The sequence below is a fragment of the Mesoplodon bidens genome (genome assembly GCF_964165515.1).
Source record: "Mesoplodon bidens genome assembly, chromosome: 1".
NCBI lineage: Eukaryota > Metazoa > Chordata > Mammalia > Artiodactyla > Ziphiidae > Mesoplodon > Mesoplodon bidens.
Window position 1 is genome coordinate 217,084,639 of NC_138176.1, and position 17,383 is coordinate 217,102,021.

The 17,383-nt window shown below is 38.3% G+C and overlaps 1 protein-coding gene across 3 annotated transcripts in view; it reads right to left on the reverse strand.

Annotated features, from left to right (window-relative positions):
- The window catches only part of CLGN (calmegin), a 45,496-nt gene extending 29,594 nt beyond the window's left edge, over window positions 1–15,902 (reverse strand). Inside the window, exons 1-3 of one of the 3 annotated variants that reach the window (XM_081252726.1) lie at window positions 15,782–15,902; window positions 12,011–12,122; window positions 1,557–1,709 (exon numbers count right to left, since the gene is read on the reverse strand). In XM_081252726.1, the coding sequence (XP_081108852.1) occupies window positions 1,557–1,700 (144 nt within the window). In that variant the 5' untranslated portion in view covers window positions 1,701–1,709; window positions 12,011–12,122; window positions 15,782–15,902. Of the gene's footprint in view, window positions 1–1,556; window positions 1,710–12,010; window positions 12,123–15,644; window positions 15,735–15,781 lie in introns of those variants that run through there. The other 2 variants (XM_081252725.1, XM_081252727.1) reach the window with 2 other exon arrangements.
- Window positions 15,903–17,383: the final 1,481 nt, after the last annotated feature.

Genomic DNA, 17,383 nt, shown 5'->3' on the forward strand with positions numbered 1-17,383 from the left:
ATTTCTTCTCTCAGCCTTACGAGAAAAGGATGCATAAGTACTTTTACTATTTTCACTGTCCCTACCCTTCCCTAATAGTACATTTCCTGTCTAAGGAAGGAAAATCAGTAATTAAACAAAATCCCACACACTTACTAACAGGTCAATATTCTGCTACCCAAATTGCCAATCTCCCATGAAGTTTTCTGAATTAGAACTTACAACTTTACTGTTCTCTATATTTTTATGGATTGGCAAAAATGGGCAATGGTGTTACAAGAGGCTTCCTTCTGTTAGACGACCCTTTAAATCACCAGCAATTTATTTTGCACTTTATTTATACTTTACTTGTACTTTATCATATCTAGATTACTCATGCTATAAAATTAGAAGCATCAAAAATTGTTCCTCCCATTTCTTATCATCTTCTCAAATTATCATCAAATATAGTTGAGTCGTAGGTATCTGAAATTTCTTTGAAGTATTAACCTCCAAAACCCTCGTAGTAGCTGTATCTAAGTCAGCCATAAGCACTTTGATTACTACTTAGTTTCTGTGGATCACAGAACCAAGTTTTAAAAGAAATGTCCTTGTGGAGCTTAAAACTTAACAGGAGAAAGAATATTCACCTTAATCAGCTAAACAACACTTGCATTTGCAAATAAAAAACTCTAAAAGGAAGTCTGTAACAACTATATATTATTCTCCTTGGCCCTTTAAACAGCGGCTAGCACAATATAATTGTTATTTCCTCACCAAAAATATTTCTGAAAAAATTTCCTGATTTTCTCAATATTAGATATGAATATTCTCAATGTGAAAGCTCTTATGGATTGTCAAAGTGTACAAAAACCTCCAGACTCCTGTTTTCCAGACTCCTATCAGTCACTACCTCAAGACAGAAACACTGTGAGCCTTACTAAATGCCTACCTCATCATCACTCCCCTTTCTAATTCATCCTATTTAGCATTTTCTTTCCTCAGAGAAATAAAGAAACACTACTTTCTTTACTTCTAGGAGAAAATTATACTACCTTTTCTTTTATCTGAAAAGGGCGTGCAGTGTCAGAAATAAGACTAAAAACCTTTCCCTTAGCTAAAGTATTTAGTCCTCTTTAGCCAGTGATGAACTCCTAGTTTGATAGTAAAGATCTTCCCCATATTTATTTGGTAATAAAACTGTGTTAGGTGCCATGCACAAATTAAAAACACAGCAACAAATAGTTGGAAAAAGGCAATGTTTTTTCTATTTATATTGAAACTAAAGACTATTTGAATAGAAATGAATCTTAAGAAATTAGTCACCCCTATGTATCATGTAAAAGAATATTTTATTACTTTTTTAAAAGATTTTTTTGATGTGGACCTAATTTTTAAGTCTTTATTGAATTTGTTACAATATTGCTGCTGTTTTATGTTTTGGTTTTTTGGCCGCGAGGCATGTGGGATCTTAGCAGCTCCCCGCCAACCAGGGATGGAACCCGCACCCCCTGCATTGGAAGGCGAAGTCTTAACCACTGGACCACCAGGGAAGTCCCTAAAAGAATAAATTATAGCTTGTTTCTCAATAACCTTACCTCTGAGGAGAATTCATTTTCATTAGCATCAATCTCTTCTGAATTTTCATCAAAGTCTTCCGTCTCAACATTATCATCCGTAAATTCTGCATTAATTGAGATGAAAAGAAGACCCAAACATAGCCAAAAGCCATGGAAATGCATATTGATTATCTGTGAAATTGACAGTAATCAGTAAAAACAAAACAAAGTTGTGAAAAATATGTGTAAGTATATTTACAAAGAAATAATTTCTCCTTAATACCTCTTTTTTTCTTGGATGGCTTTTAAAACAAATCATTACCAAACTTACCTAAATTATGCTTTGAACAAGTGATAACACAAACTTCAAAATCTTACAGGAGTCTACAGCTGAAGGCCTGCTTCTAAAAGCAAAGAGCCAAAGGCACAAACCTAAAGATATAGATAACAGTGACCAATGAACTCATAATATGTGGACTCCTCTAAAAAAAAGAAATAAGGATCGTGATTCCTAAATGTTCGCTTGAGTTACTTTTTTATTATAATGTTGCTTAAGTGTATATAACCATACAATTGGAAATTTTACAATTATAAAAACAAAATATATTTATATGTAAACACCAAAAAAAGAAAAATAATTTTATCACAATTGAATGTGATAGTATTTTACTGAAATCAAATTACAGCTGGAAATTCAAACAAATATAGGATTTATTGCAACCAGGTTGAGTGCTATGAATAAAGTTCTTTTGCATTTATCATCCCCATAATACTATGATGAGTCAATTGTATAACCATTTCTCTATTCAAATACTGCAAAACCTCTGTTCCTTATAGCATTGAGATGAGTAGAAGCCAAATATTATTTGGCTGCCTCCTGGCAGAAATACATAAATTATATAATTACAGCCCCCTCTATTCCCATTAGCATGTTAAAAATGAAAGTTTTATTTCTTGGTGCCAGTGGACTTTTAAACAAGTAAATATGAATACTGAAATAGTGTGGCAGTCTTGGTTATTAGGTGGTCAGTCATTTAGATGATCCAGAGTATAGTTATATTACCATCAACATGAAAAATTTTTTTAAAAAGTATATTCTTAGAACTCTTATATTCTGCAGAACATATCTACAGACCTATATGGGTCTGCCTAAGAAACACTGAATTTATGAGATAGCACTCTACACCCACCAGAATCGCTATAATCAAAGAGAGATAATAATAACCAGTTTGGGGAGGCTGTGGAGAAACTGGAATCCTCATACATTGCTGGCAGGAATACAAAATGAGCTTTGGAAAACAGTGTGGCAGTTTTTCAAAATGTTAAAAATAGAATTACCTTATGATTCAGCAATTCCACTCCTAAGTATCTACCCAAGAGAAATGAAACAGATGTCCAAACAAAAACTTGGAATGTAAATGTTTAAAAAAAATTGTTAATAATAGCCAAAAAAGTGTGAACAACCCAAATGTTCATCAACTGATGAATGGATAAACAAAATGTGGAATATTCATACACTGGAATATTATTTAGCAATAAAATAGAATGGAGTACTAATGTGTTACAAGACAGATGAATCTCAAAAACATTTTGCTGAGTGAAAGAAGTCAGTCATAAAAAGACCACATATTGTATGACCCCATTTAAATAGGCAAATCCATAAAACCGGAAAATAGATAAGTGATTGCCTAAGCAAAGGAAAGAAATGGGAAGAAAGGGTTAATGTGCTCAGGGTTTCTTTTTTTTTTTTTTTTTTCTTTTTGCGGTATGCGGGCCTCTCACCGTTGTGGCCTCTCCCGTTGCGGAGCACAGGCTCCGGACGCGCAGGCCTAGCGGCCATGGCTCACGGGCCCAGCCGCTCCGCGGCATATGGGATCCTCCCAGACCGGGGCACGAACCCGTATCCCCTGCATCGGCAGGCGGACTCTCAACCACTGCGCCACCAGGGAGGCCCCACAGGGTTTCTTTTGAGGGTAATGAAAATATTCTAAAATGGGAATATGGTAATGGTTGCATAACTCTGTAAATGTGTTAAATATGTTAAAACCCACTGAACTACCCTCATTAAATAGGTCAACTTGTAGGCATGCAAATAATATATCAATTAAGCTGTTTTCAAAAAAGAAGCATCAGACTATAGAAAGCATTTTTCCATTTGGTTAGCTCAACTAACCCTTTTCAATGAGATCAAAACTCTACATGAATGTATGGGCCAGTTAGCTTTAATTTCTTCTAAAGGCCACTGGGTACAACTTTAAAGTTTACTTTGAAAATTGCAGGTTTAAAAAAATCAACACCATTCTACCATAATATGAACATTCTATATTAAAAGGTGTGTTAATACCACCATTTTTACAGACAAAGACAACACAAAAAATGATGCATACTAATCATAATTTGATTAGAAGAGTTTAATCTCTCTTGAGTCATAAAAAAGAGGTTAACTGGGATAGGAAGTAAATATAAAGGGATCACTTTGACTTAATAACAGTAAGGTAGGGGTTTTTAAAATTTTCACTAATTGGCACAGATATGAGTACATTTACACATTGCTTATTAAACTGTTAACAACCCTAAAAGCTTCATTGTTCTAAAAGTTTAAGAGCCTTCCATGACTTATATAACAAAGCAAAAGGTGTTTTTCTTGACTTGCTATCAATAACATTTGAGTAAAATAGAAATGCATAAAATAATAATAGCAGTAATAATGAACATTAATATCACTTTAGCCCCATATCTTCTCCTTCAAAATGAATGCACAGTTTAGTTTCTTAATAATTAAATTTGTTGAAAAAACATGTTCTAAGTGCTTTGTTTGAGCTCTGGTGGATTGGGCTGCCAGAGAAGAATTAAGGGGAAACCAAGCAGGCAGTGTCCTCTCTGGAACCCTACTCTTACTTCAGCCAATTTTATTTGTTTTCTTTCTTTCTTTATTATTATTATTATTTTTTGCTTTATATAATTTTTTATTTTTTTATTTTTAAAATTTTTATTTTATACTGGAGTACAGTTTATTAACAATGTTGTGTTAGTTTCAGGTGTACAGCAAAGTTATTCAGTTATACATATACATGTATCTATTCTTTTTAAAATTCTTTTCCCATTTAGGTTATTACAGAGTATTGAGCAGAGTTTCCTGTGTTATACAGTAGGTTCTTGTTGGTTATCTGTTTCAAATACAGTAGTGTATATTATTTGTTTTCTACATTAGGTTCTTCCTAACTTTCTTTCAGAAACAGTTGCCAAAGCTTCAGAAAAAAGTTTAGAAAACCCTTTATCTGGAAAGTTTGTTTCTCCTCTAAAGTTCTATGACTATAATCATTCATTTTCATAAAGGAACTAGCTACTTTAATCTTTGCAACCTAGGACATCAGGAGGATAGCCATTATTACTCCCAATCTACAAACTGAAAGCAGAAGGATTCAAAAACCTGATCAAATTCTCATGACTGGAAATGTGAGACAAGATGAGAATCCAAAACTTTACATCAATATACCATTCTACTTCTTATTTTAATCTTACCCCACTGATTATATGTTTATTGATAAAGCAATGGAAAGAAATTGCAAAAATCGTAACATAACACATTTCAAACCTTCTGGAAATTTCCAAAATTTAGATGATTATTAGTATTAAGCTATGAAGATATTCACCCAGAAATGGTCATATCAACCTTACTATACAAGTGGAATACTCAAAAATAAACTGTAAGTGGTCATTAACAATTCTGCAGACAATGCAGTTCTACAGGATAATAGTCTCCATTAAGAAAATGATATAGTCCAAGGTTGTTTTTGCTATTTATTCCTTTCTTAAAAAATCAGAAATACAGACCTAACAGTTTCTGCTTAATTCTGCAGTATTCTATCATTTTTCAGTGATGCACCAACTGACAACTGAGAATTATATCATGAAGTTTGCAGTATTACTTGGAGGTCTACCATGCTATGGTGCCAACATGTCATCAAGCTCCAAACAAAACTGTGAGGTTTGTCACACATCATTTCTTAAGAAGAGAGGTAAGATACTGCTAGGCCTGCACTGGAGCTTTGAGAGGCCTGACAATGGGGTAATTTACAAAACACTGAAGTAACTAACTTGTGCAGTTTAACATTATTATTATTATTATTATTATTTTTTGCAGTACGCGGGCCTTTCACTGTTGTGGCCTCTCCCATTGCGGAGCACAGGCTCCGGACGCGCAGGCTCAGCAGCCATGGCTCACGGGCCAAGCCGCTCCACAGCATGTGGGATCTTCCCAGACTGGGGCACGAACCCGTGTCCCCTGCATCGGCAGGCGGACTCCCAACCACTGCACCACCAGGGAAGCCCAGTTTAACATTTTTTAATTGTGGTAGAATACACATATAAGTTATCATTTAAACCAATTTTAACTGTTCAGTTCAGTAGTGTTAAGAACATTCACACTGTTGTACATCTTATCTCCACATCTCTTTTTCCATCTTACAACACTAGAATCCTATACCCCTTAAACAACAACTCCTCTATATCCCCTCTCCCAAGCCCCAGGCAACCACCATTCTTTTGTTATAAGAATTTTCACAAAATTTTTTACAAAAATTTTGTTTAAAATTGTTTCTAACAATTTTTGGTGGAATTTTTAGGTTTTCTACATATAAGATAATGTTGTCTGTGAACAGAGATAGTTTTACTTCTTCCTTTTCAATTTGGATGTCTTCTTCTTGCCTAACTGCTCTGCCTAGGGCTTCCAGTACTATGTTGAATAGAAGTGACAAAAGCAGGCATCCTTGTCTTGTTCCAGATCTTAGAGGAAAAGCTTTCAGTCTTTCACCATTGAGTATGGTGTTAGCTGTTGATTTTTCAGATATGGCCTTTATTACATTGAGGTAGTTTCTTTCTATTCATATATTGTTGAGTGTTTATCATAAAAGGGTGTTGGAACTCATCGGATGCTGTTTATGCATCAGTTGAGATGATCATATGGCTTCTTTCCCCTCCATTGACAATGTGATGCATTACACCAATTGGTTTTCATACGTTGAACCATTTTGCATTCCAGGAATAAATCCCACTTGGTCATGGTGTATAAATCTTTTTTTTTAAAGCCTATAGTCATGTATTTCTTATTCTTTTTAATTTTAAAAAATTTTTTGGCCACACCACATGGCATGTGGGATCTTACTTCCCCAAGCAGGGATCAAACTCATGCCCCCTGCAGTAGGAGCGCAGAGTCTTAACCACTGGACTGTCAGGGAAGTCCCAATCTTTTAATGTGCTTTTGACTTTTGTTTGCTAATACTTTGGTAAGGATTTTTGCAACATTATTCATCAGGGATATTGGTTTGCAGTTTTCTTGTTGTTTCTTTGTCTGGTTTTGGTATCAGGGTAATACTGCCCTCAAAGAATGAGTTTGAAAGGGTTCCCTTCTCTTCAGTGCTTTGGATGAGCTTGAGGAGAGTTGGTATTTTTCTTTCAGTGTTTGGTAGAACTCACCAGTTAAGCCATCTGCTCCTGGGCTTTTATTTGTTGAGAGGTTTTTGATTACTGAGTCAATTCCCTTACTAGTTACAGGTCTGTTCAGATTTCCGACAACATCATGATTTAGTCTGAATAGGTTGTATGTTTCTAGGAATTTGTCCATTTCATCTAGGTTATCCATTTTGTTGGCATATGATTGTTTACAGCATTCCCTCATAAAATTTTTATATCTATAGAATCAGTTGTAATGTCCCCTCATTCATTTCTGATTTTAATTATTCGAGTCTTCTTTTTTAATTCAATCTAGTTAAAGGTTTATCAATTTTGTTGATCTTTTCAAAGAACCAACTCTTGGTTTCACTGACATTTTCGGTTGTTTACCTATTCTCTATTTCATTTATCTCTTATCTAATCTTTATTATTTCCTTCCTTCTTCTAGCTTTGGGTTTTTCTAGTTCCTTAAGTTATAAAGTTGGGTTGTTAATTTAAGATCTTTCTTTTTTACTGTAAGTGTTTACAGCCATAAATTTCCCTCTTAGCACTGCTTTCACTCTATACCATAAGTTTTGGTCTCTTGTGGGATTTTTTTTTCATTTATCTCAAGATATTTTCTAATTTCCTTTCTTTTTTGACCCATTTGGTTGTTTAAAAGTGTGTTTTTTAATTTCCACATATTTGTGGATTTTCCTGCTTTCCTTCTGCTACTGATTTCTAGTTTCATTACACTGTAACTGGAAAAGATACTTTGAATGATTTCAACTTTTAAAAATTTGTTAAGACTTGTTTTGTGGCCTAACATATGGTCTATCCTAGAGAATATTCCATGTGCACTTAAGAAAAATATGTATTTTCATCAATATTCATCAGGGATATTGGTCTGTAGTTTTCTTACAGTGTCTTTGTCTGGCTTTGGTATCAGGGTAATGCTGCCCTCATAGACTGAGTGTGTAAGTATTCCCTCCTCTTCAACTTGCTGGAAGAGTTTGAGGAAGACTGGCATTAATTTTTCTTTCTGCTATTGTTAGGTGAAGTGTTCTGTGTATGTGTATTAAGTCCAATTGCTTTATAGTGTTGTTCAAGTCTTCTAATTCCTATTGAGCTATATGTTGTCCTAAGTTATACAGTTTTAGTGCAGCAAGAATTTGTTTATATGGTATAATACAGAACTTTTAGTGCTGACACCACCTCCTTGCCTCCTTACAAATGTATAAAAGATAGCAAGCCCATGGTTCTAAGCGTCCTGTGTATTCCTCACTCCATACAGGTTGCTGAAATCGCAAAATATCTGTGCCTTCATGAAGAAGAAAGGAGGCACTGGAGAAGCACATCCATTTGCATATATCTTTGATCTCCTGTATGTTCTCTGCACTGCCTCTGGGCTGGTTCAATAACAAATTGAAATATAAGTAACTTTGGCCAAGTATGAGATACTTGGGAGAGATTGCTGGCTGATCAACAAGCTATTTTCTCTTTTCTCAGGAGACATGACTATACTATATTTTTCTTGGAGTTAAGCATGACTCAGGTGAATGGAGTTAAATGAGACCTAGGAAAGCCAATGATGTAGTGCTAGTCTGAGTTTAAAGGCCTGGAAGCCAGGAGAGCCAACGCTAAAAGCTCTAGTCTGAAAGCCAGCAGGCTCAAGACCCAGGAGGAGCCAATGTTTCAGTTCGAATCCAAGGGCAGGAAAAAAACTGAAGTCCCAGCTCAGCCAGTCAGGCAGGAAGAGTTCCCTCTTCCTCATTGGAGTATCAGCTTTATTGTTCTATTCAGGCCTCCAACTATTTGGATGAAGACCACCCACCTAGGGGAGGGCAATCTGCTTTACTCAGCCTACCATTCAAATGTTAATCTCATCCAAAAACACCCTCACAGACACACCCAAGATAATGTTTGACCAAATATCTGGGCACCCTGTGGTTCCATCTACTCCTCAGGACACCAGCAACCAGAAATTATGTTAGGCATCTGGGATTTTTAAATTTTCTATGTGAGCATTATCTTATCTAATATATACTGTTAACTAAAACTGAGTATTTTTTTTCTAAATCAGAAGGACTTAGAAACAATGAAAATATCTCAAGAAATACAGTAAAAAGTGGGGAAAGAACCATAACAGCAGAAATAATAGTTGAAAATACAACTTTCTGGTGATTTAGGCAAAGACCTACAAAGTGTTGCAAAGATTCTGGATCTGATCCTATAAAATTCAGAAAACTACTGAAGGTCTGAGATTAGTGAAGTGATCAGAGCTGAAATCCAGGATATGGGGATAGTATTTGGTCATAGTAATTATAGAAAGAATGAACTAACTCTGCACTGGGTTTTAAAAACATAGCTACACACTAAAGTTAAAATGGACTAAATAGCATCATTTTCAAAATAATGGTTATATAAACATTATAATGATACATTTATTTATTTAGGATTTATACTACCTCTACATAGTTCCAAAAGAACTGCTTGAGGAAACTTGCAGCAGAAAACAGACAAAAATATAAGCCCACCGAGAGCCAGAATTCTCACTTCTGTATTCACAGTGCTAGCCAAAGAGTGCTCATACATGATAGAGAAAGATACATATTCACAGAATGAATGAATGCATAAATGACAAGAAAAAAAGGTTATGGGTGGAGAGAAATAGATGTTACTAAGCAACAAACTAGAATGACTTTATTGTTGTACCAGCACTGCAACGATAAATTTGGCAAAAGGGTTTCCAGGCAATTAGGGGAAGGCCAGAAATAAAATGAAGGAGTTTTCACTGTCTATAAAAGTCTACAAGATCCTTGGAGGAAAAAATCCTTTTTTAGAATTTAAGTCCTAGAAAAATTTATGGACTGAATCCTTATATAATAGATGTCTTTAACTATGGTTTTATGACAGAGAAATGGGTATGTCAATGCTTCCAACAATGGCCCTCTAAAGTTTTTTAGAACATTGTTAAAACTTAACATAGTTAAAGCTTTCCTATAGATAAGGAGATAATAATCTAGAAAGTTTGCAGTTTTATGTTCTAATTTAATATGCGGGAATTAAACATATTTTTCATTTTTACTCTATATCTATGAAGAAACATCTCATTGTGAGTTATTTCAGAATCTTGCTGTAGACATGCTGCATTTTAACAACTCAATTCATAATTTACTAGAAAAGACAGTAAACAAAAAAATTAGATGAAAAAATTTTGGGTTACCACATCAGAAAAATAAAACTGTACAAATTTTCACCAAAATTAAAGGGTATTCTTGGAATTATCTGGCTATGTAGGCTATGTAGCACATAGAAAGTTCACTTTGAAGGATCACAAATAAGGTGGAGAGGTAGGTAATAGTGGCATCTTAAAGAGGCAGCCTTCTTCCAAAGAAGCGCAAGACTCCATTCGAAATGCAGGTACTTATTCACAGAAGAAACGAGCATCCTTCAGAATAAGCTGCACCAGGGATTTATTAATTTTGTGGTGGCTAATGCTTCCAGAAATTCAAGACAGGTTAGCCAGTAGATAATAAAATTCATCATTCACAAATTCATTTGACAAATACCTATGGTTGTCAATTATGTGCCAGGCATAATGTTAGACACTGAATTTACAGTAATTAGTAAAACATACATGGCCCCTGATCGCAAAGAGCTTATAGTCTGGGATGGAAAGCAGACATTAAACAAATAACCCAGGTATATCACGTAAACTGTAACAAGTGACAGACTAGTAAAGAAGTTTTAAGAGTTGGTAATTGGGGAACTGAATTTACAGGGTAGGGGAAGGGGCAGAGAAAGCCTCCTTGAGAAAGTTACATTCAAAGTGAGGTGCAAAGAATGCAAAGGACTGATTCCCCTAGGCCAAGGGCAAAGGAAGCTGCACTTGAGAAAGGAACTGAAAAGGGAGGAATGGAACAAGGAGAACAGGAAGTGCTGTTTCAAGTATTTACTGTGTTTCAGACATGTTAATTCCGATCCTTACAGCTACTCTGTGGTGAAGGTGTTAGTACCCCATTATACATAAGGAAAGCAAGGCTCAGGGAGGTAAGTAACTTACTCAAGGATATAGAATGCTAATAAACAACAAAGGCAAGACTCAAAGTTAGGTCTATTCAAACTCTACATTCCTTTCATTAAGGCTCTAAGGTTAGAAGGTTTAACAATTTAACTCACTAAATGGCAGTGAGGTTCTAGGCCTATAAAACACAAGGTTAAATATTTTGTTAGTATGTTCCATCCTGTAGACATCCATTCCAGTTTCTGTGGGCTTTATATTTTAAAAGCCATATTTTGATGTGTATCCAAATTATGCACATATATCTAGTTAGCTGGTTAAATGGCCTTTAAAATCTTTCCAGCAAAGATTTTAAAGCAGCTTAAGGCTACATAAAAATATAAAAACTAACAACTTCATAGTATTACCTTATACTCCTATGAGACTTTAAAATTTTATAGTGTTCACACAAATTTCAGAGTATTTAAGAAGATACTTGCATTTCTTAGTTACAAAACTCAAGGATAAACAGTAAGGCTTACTATTTACTATAATTATCACATGCTACATAATGTAAATGTTTCTAGGTATCACCTTTCCTTAACAAAAGCATCTAGAAAGAATGTATCCATGAACTGTTAGTACTTTTAACTTCCTATGGTAGCCACAACAATGACCCCCCAAAGATGTCCACACCCTATTCACTGGGTCCTGTGAGCGTGACCTCACATAGCAAAGGGGGCTTTTTAGATGGAATTAAGGTTGTTAATTAGCTGACCCTAAAATAGGGACAGTATTCTGTATTATGCAAGTGGGCCCAACATAATCACATGGGCCCTTAAAAGTGGAAGAGGAAGTCAGTGAAAGAGGGCAGAAGAGATTTGAAGAGTGAGAGGGACTCCGCCCACCATAGAGATCTTGAAGATGGAGGAAGGGGGGCGGGCATGAGCCAAGGAATGTAGGTGGTCTCTAGAAGCTGAAAACAACTCTCAGCTGACAGTCAACAAGGAAACAGGAACCTCAGTCCTACAACCAAAAGGAATTGAATTCTGCAACCAACCTGAATGAGCAAGGAAGCGGAAACTCCCCAGAGCTTCTAGTAAGGAATGATGCCTTGCCAACACCTTGATGTTAGCTCGGTGAGACCTGTGTCAGACTGCTGACCTAGAGAACTGTGAGAAAATAAATTTGTGCTGCATTTAGCTGCTAAGTTTGGTATGGCAACAATGAAAAACGAATACTTTTATCGTTCTTGTACTTGGTTCTAGCTTCTTTGGAACAGTTCTACCAACCACGTCTCAGCTGGTACATGCAATGGCATTTTTCAGTCCTATTGCCGACTGCTCTCTCTCGACCTTGCTACGGCCTCCTCAAAGCCCTCTCCTCCCGTGGTTTCTATGATGCTATTCCTGATTCTTAATTCTCTTCATTTCCTCTGCCACCTTCACGGGCTCTTTCTCTAATCTCCTGTAAATGTTGCTGTTCGTTAGGGTTCTGTCCCCAGACTTTCTCCTTACCTTTCACATACTCTTGACTTCTACCTATAAAAGGTAGCTAAAAACTCCCAAATGTTATCTCCACAGCACAGAGGCCACTCTTTAGTTTCAAATCACTATCCATCTTCAAGGATGTACGAAAGCCTCTATTAATTTGAGGCTGGTCTTTCCTCCCAAAGCTGTTCTCTATCTCCTCAATTCCCTTCTCCCATTAACTTCACCTCCAGTCAACCAAATCAGCCAAGTTGCTTTGCCACTATCTTAAGACTATTCTTTCTCATTGATATCCTGTATCATTGGTAACGAAGTGCATTTGGATATTTCTTGAATGTATCTTTCTATATCCATGCCACAGCCTTAATTTGGGAATCCATGGTTTCCGAAAAGGATCAGTAAACTTCCACTTTGCTTCTTCACTTCCAGCCTTCCCAATCAATCAATCTATCTGCCACCTTCTCTCCAGCATGAATTTTCTAAAAAAGAACAAGTCTTACTTTACTACCTATTTATAAAAATGTTCAATAGTCTGTAGTTCTCAGTATAAATTCTGCCCTTTTAAGACTCATTTCTTACTCTTAACACTCACCTATTAACACATTCATGCTTTCTATATACTATTTCTTATAACTGAAATGCCTTTCTGCTATTTTCTGCTATTCAGTTTTTTTTTTTAAACTTTACTGGAGTATAATTGCTTCACAATGGTGTATTAGTTTCTGCTTTATAACAAAGTGCATCAGTTATATATATACATCTGTTCCCATATCCCTTCCCTCTTGCGTCTCCTTCCCTCCCACCCTCCCTATCCCACCCCTCCAGGTGGTCACAAAGCACCGAGCTGATCTCCCTGTGCTATGCGGCTGCTTCCCACTAGCTATCTACCTTACGTTTGGTAGTGTATATATGTCCATGCCTGTCTCTCGCTTTGTCACAGCTTACCCTTCCCCCTCCCCGTATCCTCAAGTCCATTCTCTAGTAGGTCTGTGTCTTTCTTCCTGTCTTACCCCTAGGTTCTTCATGACATTTTTTTCTTAAATTCCATATATATGTGTTAGCTTATGGTATTTGTCTTTCTCTTTCTGACTTACTTCACTCTGCATGACAGACTCTAGGTCCATCCACCTCATTACAAATAGCTCAATTTTGTTTCTTTTTATGGCTGAGTAATATTCCATTATATATATGTGCCACATCTTCTTTATCCATTCATCTGTCGATGGACACTTAGGTTGCTTCCATGTCCTGGCTACTGTAAATAGAGCTGCAATGAACATTTTGGTACATGACTCTTTTTGAATTATAGTTTTCTCAGGGTATATGCCCAGTAGTGGGACTGCTGGGTCATCTGGTAGTTCTCTTTTTAGTTTTTTAAGGAACCTCCATACTGTTCTCCATAGTGGCTGTACCAATTCACCTGCTATTCGGTTTTAATGGCTGACTGAGGACTCACCAACACCACTATGGCTCAAAAGTAGTGTTTGAAAAACCACTATTTAAAGTTTTAGTTGTCATGCAGCTTCAGGAGCTCAACTACAAAATAATATGATAGAAAGTACACTGAGCTTGGCACCATGGCACCAAGTTTATTGTTCTGTTATTAAAAACGGAAGGGCTTCAAACTGTTCTAAACCTTTTTTTTCATTTGTCAAGTTTAAGGGTTAACCTGGATGATCTAAAGTTCCATTAAAGTTAGCAATTCTAGCTTTGTAGTTAAGAGCACTAAAACTTATTAGGTACTGAAAACAAGCAATAAGGTTAATTTATAGCACTGTTCAGCTTCCACAGATCCATTAACATGCATCATTCACACACAATAATTAACTTGATTAGATAAAGGCTATCTTCGAAGGACTTAGAGATAAGGTCTAAACCTGACTGGAAGATCAAACCAATGAGATATAAAGACAAAACTGTAAACTGAAAAGAAGTCAAACAATTACCAAAAGGAGGGCTACCTAGAGTGATTAAAAGACCTAGAGTGACGTAAAAATTTTAAAGCAAGCAAATTCAGAAGGCTAGATCAGGGTTTTGATGGCTTTTATGCATCAAAAATCTTCAGTATAAAATAACTCTCTTCTAATTAGAGAGGTCTTCCCATGGCCACTCGATTTACTTTCTCCCTTCTGAACTTTGTTGCCATTTGCTTTTTTTTTAATTCTACAGTGATTTTTTAAACATTTTTATTGGAGTATAATTGCTTTACAATGGTGTTAGTTTCTGCTTTATAACAAAGTGAATCAGTTATACATATACATATATCCCCATATCTCTTCCCTCTTGCGTCTCCCTCCCAATCCCACCCCTCTAGGTGGTCACAAAGCACCGAGCTGATCTCCCTGTGCTATGCGGCTGCTTCCCACTAGCTATCTACCTTACGTTTGGTAGTGTATATATGTCCATGCCACTCTCTCACTTTGTCACAGCTTACCCTTCCCCCACCCCGTGTCCTCAGGTCCATTCTGTAGTAGGTCTGCATCTTTATTCCTGTCTTGCCCCTAGGTTCTTCATGACCTTTTTTTTTTTTTTTTTTTTTAGATTCCATCCTCTTTGTCTCTCAGGCAGATGCTATAAATAAAATCAGCTCAAGTATCTGCTCATTGTAAACAGGCTTTCGGCGATAATGAGTCTCGAGTCCTCAGGGCTTCGTGGGATTCAACACAACCCTCTAGGTCCCTCCCTATCCGCGCGCACCGGGCCCCAGGCATCGCCTCGAGGGAGCGGCCGGGAGTCAAAGGACACACCCCCGTGAGGGTTAGGTCCCTTCGCCTTTACAGAGGCGGGGAGGGCGTAAGCTGAGCCTATTTTGGTTTGGTTCGCGTTTTTGTGAGAAGTAGCCGGCGGAGTGAGCAGCGCCGAGAGGCTACCGGGCCCCTTCTCCATCCCTCGGGAGCGCGCACCGGGGATCGAGCGTGGAACAGGGCTGAAATGGCAACCGCTGGAATAACGGACTCGGCTCCCTGGGGCCCCTTAACCGTCGGGGCCAGGCCAGGCTGAGGGAGACACCTGGCCTTCCCGCGCCAGCCCCAGCGAGGCGGTGGACACAGCAGTTCCGGAGGACCCAACGGACGCGGAGGTGGCCTCAACGCCCGCCTCCCGGGCCGGCCTTCCCACTCCCGAGGCCGGGAGAGCCCGCCCAAAAACCTCGCTGGCTGCATCCCCATCCCCGAACTCAACACGCACCCCCTCACTGGACCCTACCGGTTCCTTCTAGCGGCTCGCCAAAGAAAGGGGTGCGGCCCAGGAATCTCCGCCCCGAGGGAAGAAGCCAGGACTCGGATTCCTCACCCCAGCCCGTGGGCAAAGGGACGCGGGAAAGTGGCTTACTGCCCACGCACCTGCCTTGCGGGCCCGTTTTCGGCAGTGGCAGCTCAGACGTCCGAGTCGCTGCCACTTGGTCCCCGCGTCTCCCTACAACAATCCCGCCGGCGGCCGCCCAGCAGCGACTGCTAACTGCGCATGCGCCTGCGGCCGTGGGCGGGGAGAAGGCGGCGGCCCGAGGCGAGTGCCGCGCGCACCTGCACCGAGGGGCTCAACGGCCGCAGAGGGGCGCCGCTGGGCGAGGCAGGCGCAGTCGGGCGCACTCTCCCGACCACGCGCCGCGCCGCCGCAGCCGGCCAATCGTTCCGTGGATCCGGCTCCAGAGCTGGCCTGGAATGCCTCCTTATCCTTATCGTTATCCATCCGAAGACTTTTCCCTCCCGCAGAGCGCCTGTCCTCTGCAAACTGTGAGGTTCTGCTTCCTAATGCACATAATTAGGTCCTGAATTTTGAGTAAATCACATTTGAGCAGCGTCCAGTTAGTACCCCAGGCCTTTCATAGAGTTCTAGATGTTCTGATGAGACGTCATTGTGGTGGGCAGGGAGGCTTACTATTTCGTGACAGTGTATGATATAGATATGTTAAATGTTAACGTAATAAATGTACTATATAGTTTCTTTTCGAAATGCTACTGATAAGAATTGCTAATCTACTGTGCTCAGTCAGCTCTAAGGGCTTTACATTCCTTACCTCATCGAACTGTCCCAACAACCCAGGTGAAGAAACTGAAGGTAATTACTTGCCTTTGACTAGCAAATGGTGGAAATAGAGTTCAAATCCAGGCTTCTCTCAGAGCCTGTCATTTTATTTAATTCACACTAAAAATAAAAATAACAGCATAAACGTAGTATTGAATCACGTTTCTTTGCCCCACAGGTGTTGGTCATGCAGCTCTTACTACTTATATTTGATAGTAAATCTTGACTTTGATTTTGGTATTATCACGCTTTCAATTTTATTGGTAAAATAAAATATTTGACTTGTGATACCTCCGTTAAAGAGCCTCAGTTTAAGGGAATTGATGGTGCTCCATGCATAAGATATGATTGTTGGCTAGATGTCAAGGTCATTGAACATTTTTCACATTGCATCCGTGATAAGGCCACCATTTCTAGACTTTTGACGCTGTCATCTTCTGGAGCGTGTTTGGATAGCATTTAATTTATGGGTTAAAAAGGACAAAGTTATTTGAGGTACTTTGTAACAGTATTATCTTCTTCATTTCTTATGTTAGGCTTTCCAACTTCTGTTATTCAACATAATTCTGTGGCTCAAAACAAATACATTTGACTTGTTAGAAAAAAACTTCTGAAGGATTCACTCAAAGTTTGCAATGAGGAAGCTGAAAGCCAAAAATTTGGGAACAGAGAATCTAAGCTAAATGGGCCATTAACCTGACCCATTGATGTGAAGATTTGTTAAAACTCCAAGATTCTGATACATGCTTAATTCTTTGTTTGACTCTTTTTTTTTTTTTTTTTTTTTTTTTTGCTGTACACGGGCCTCTCACTGTTGTGGTCTCTCCCGTTGCGGAGCACAGGCTCCGGACGCGCAGGCTCAGCGGCCATGGCTCACGGGCCCAGCCGCTCCGCGGCATGTGGGATCTTCCCGGACCGGG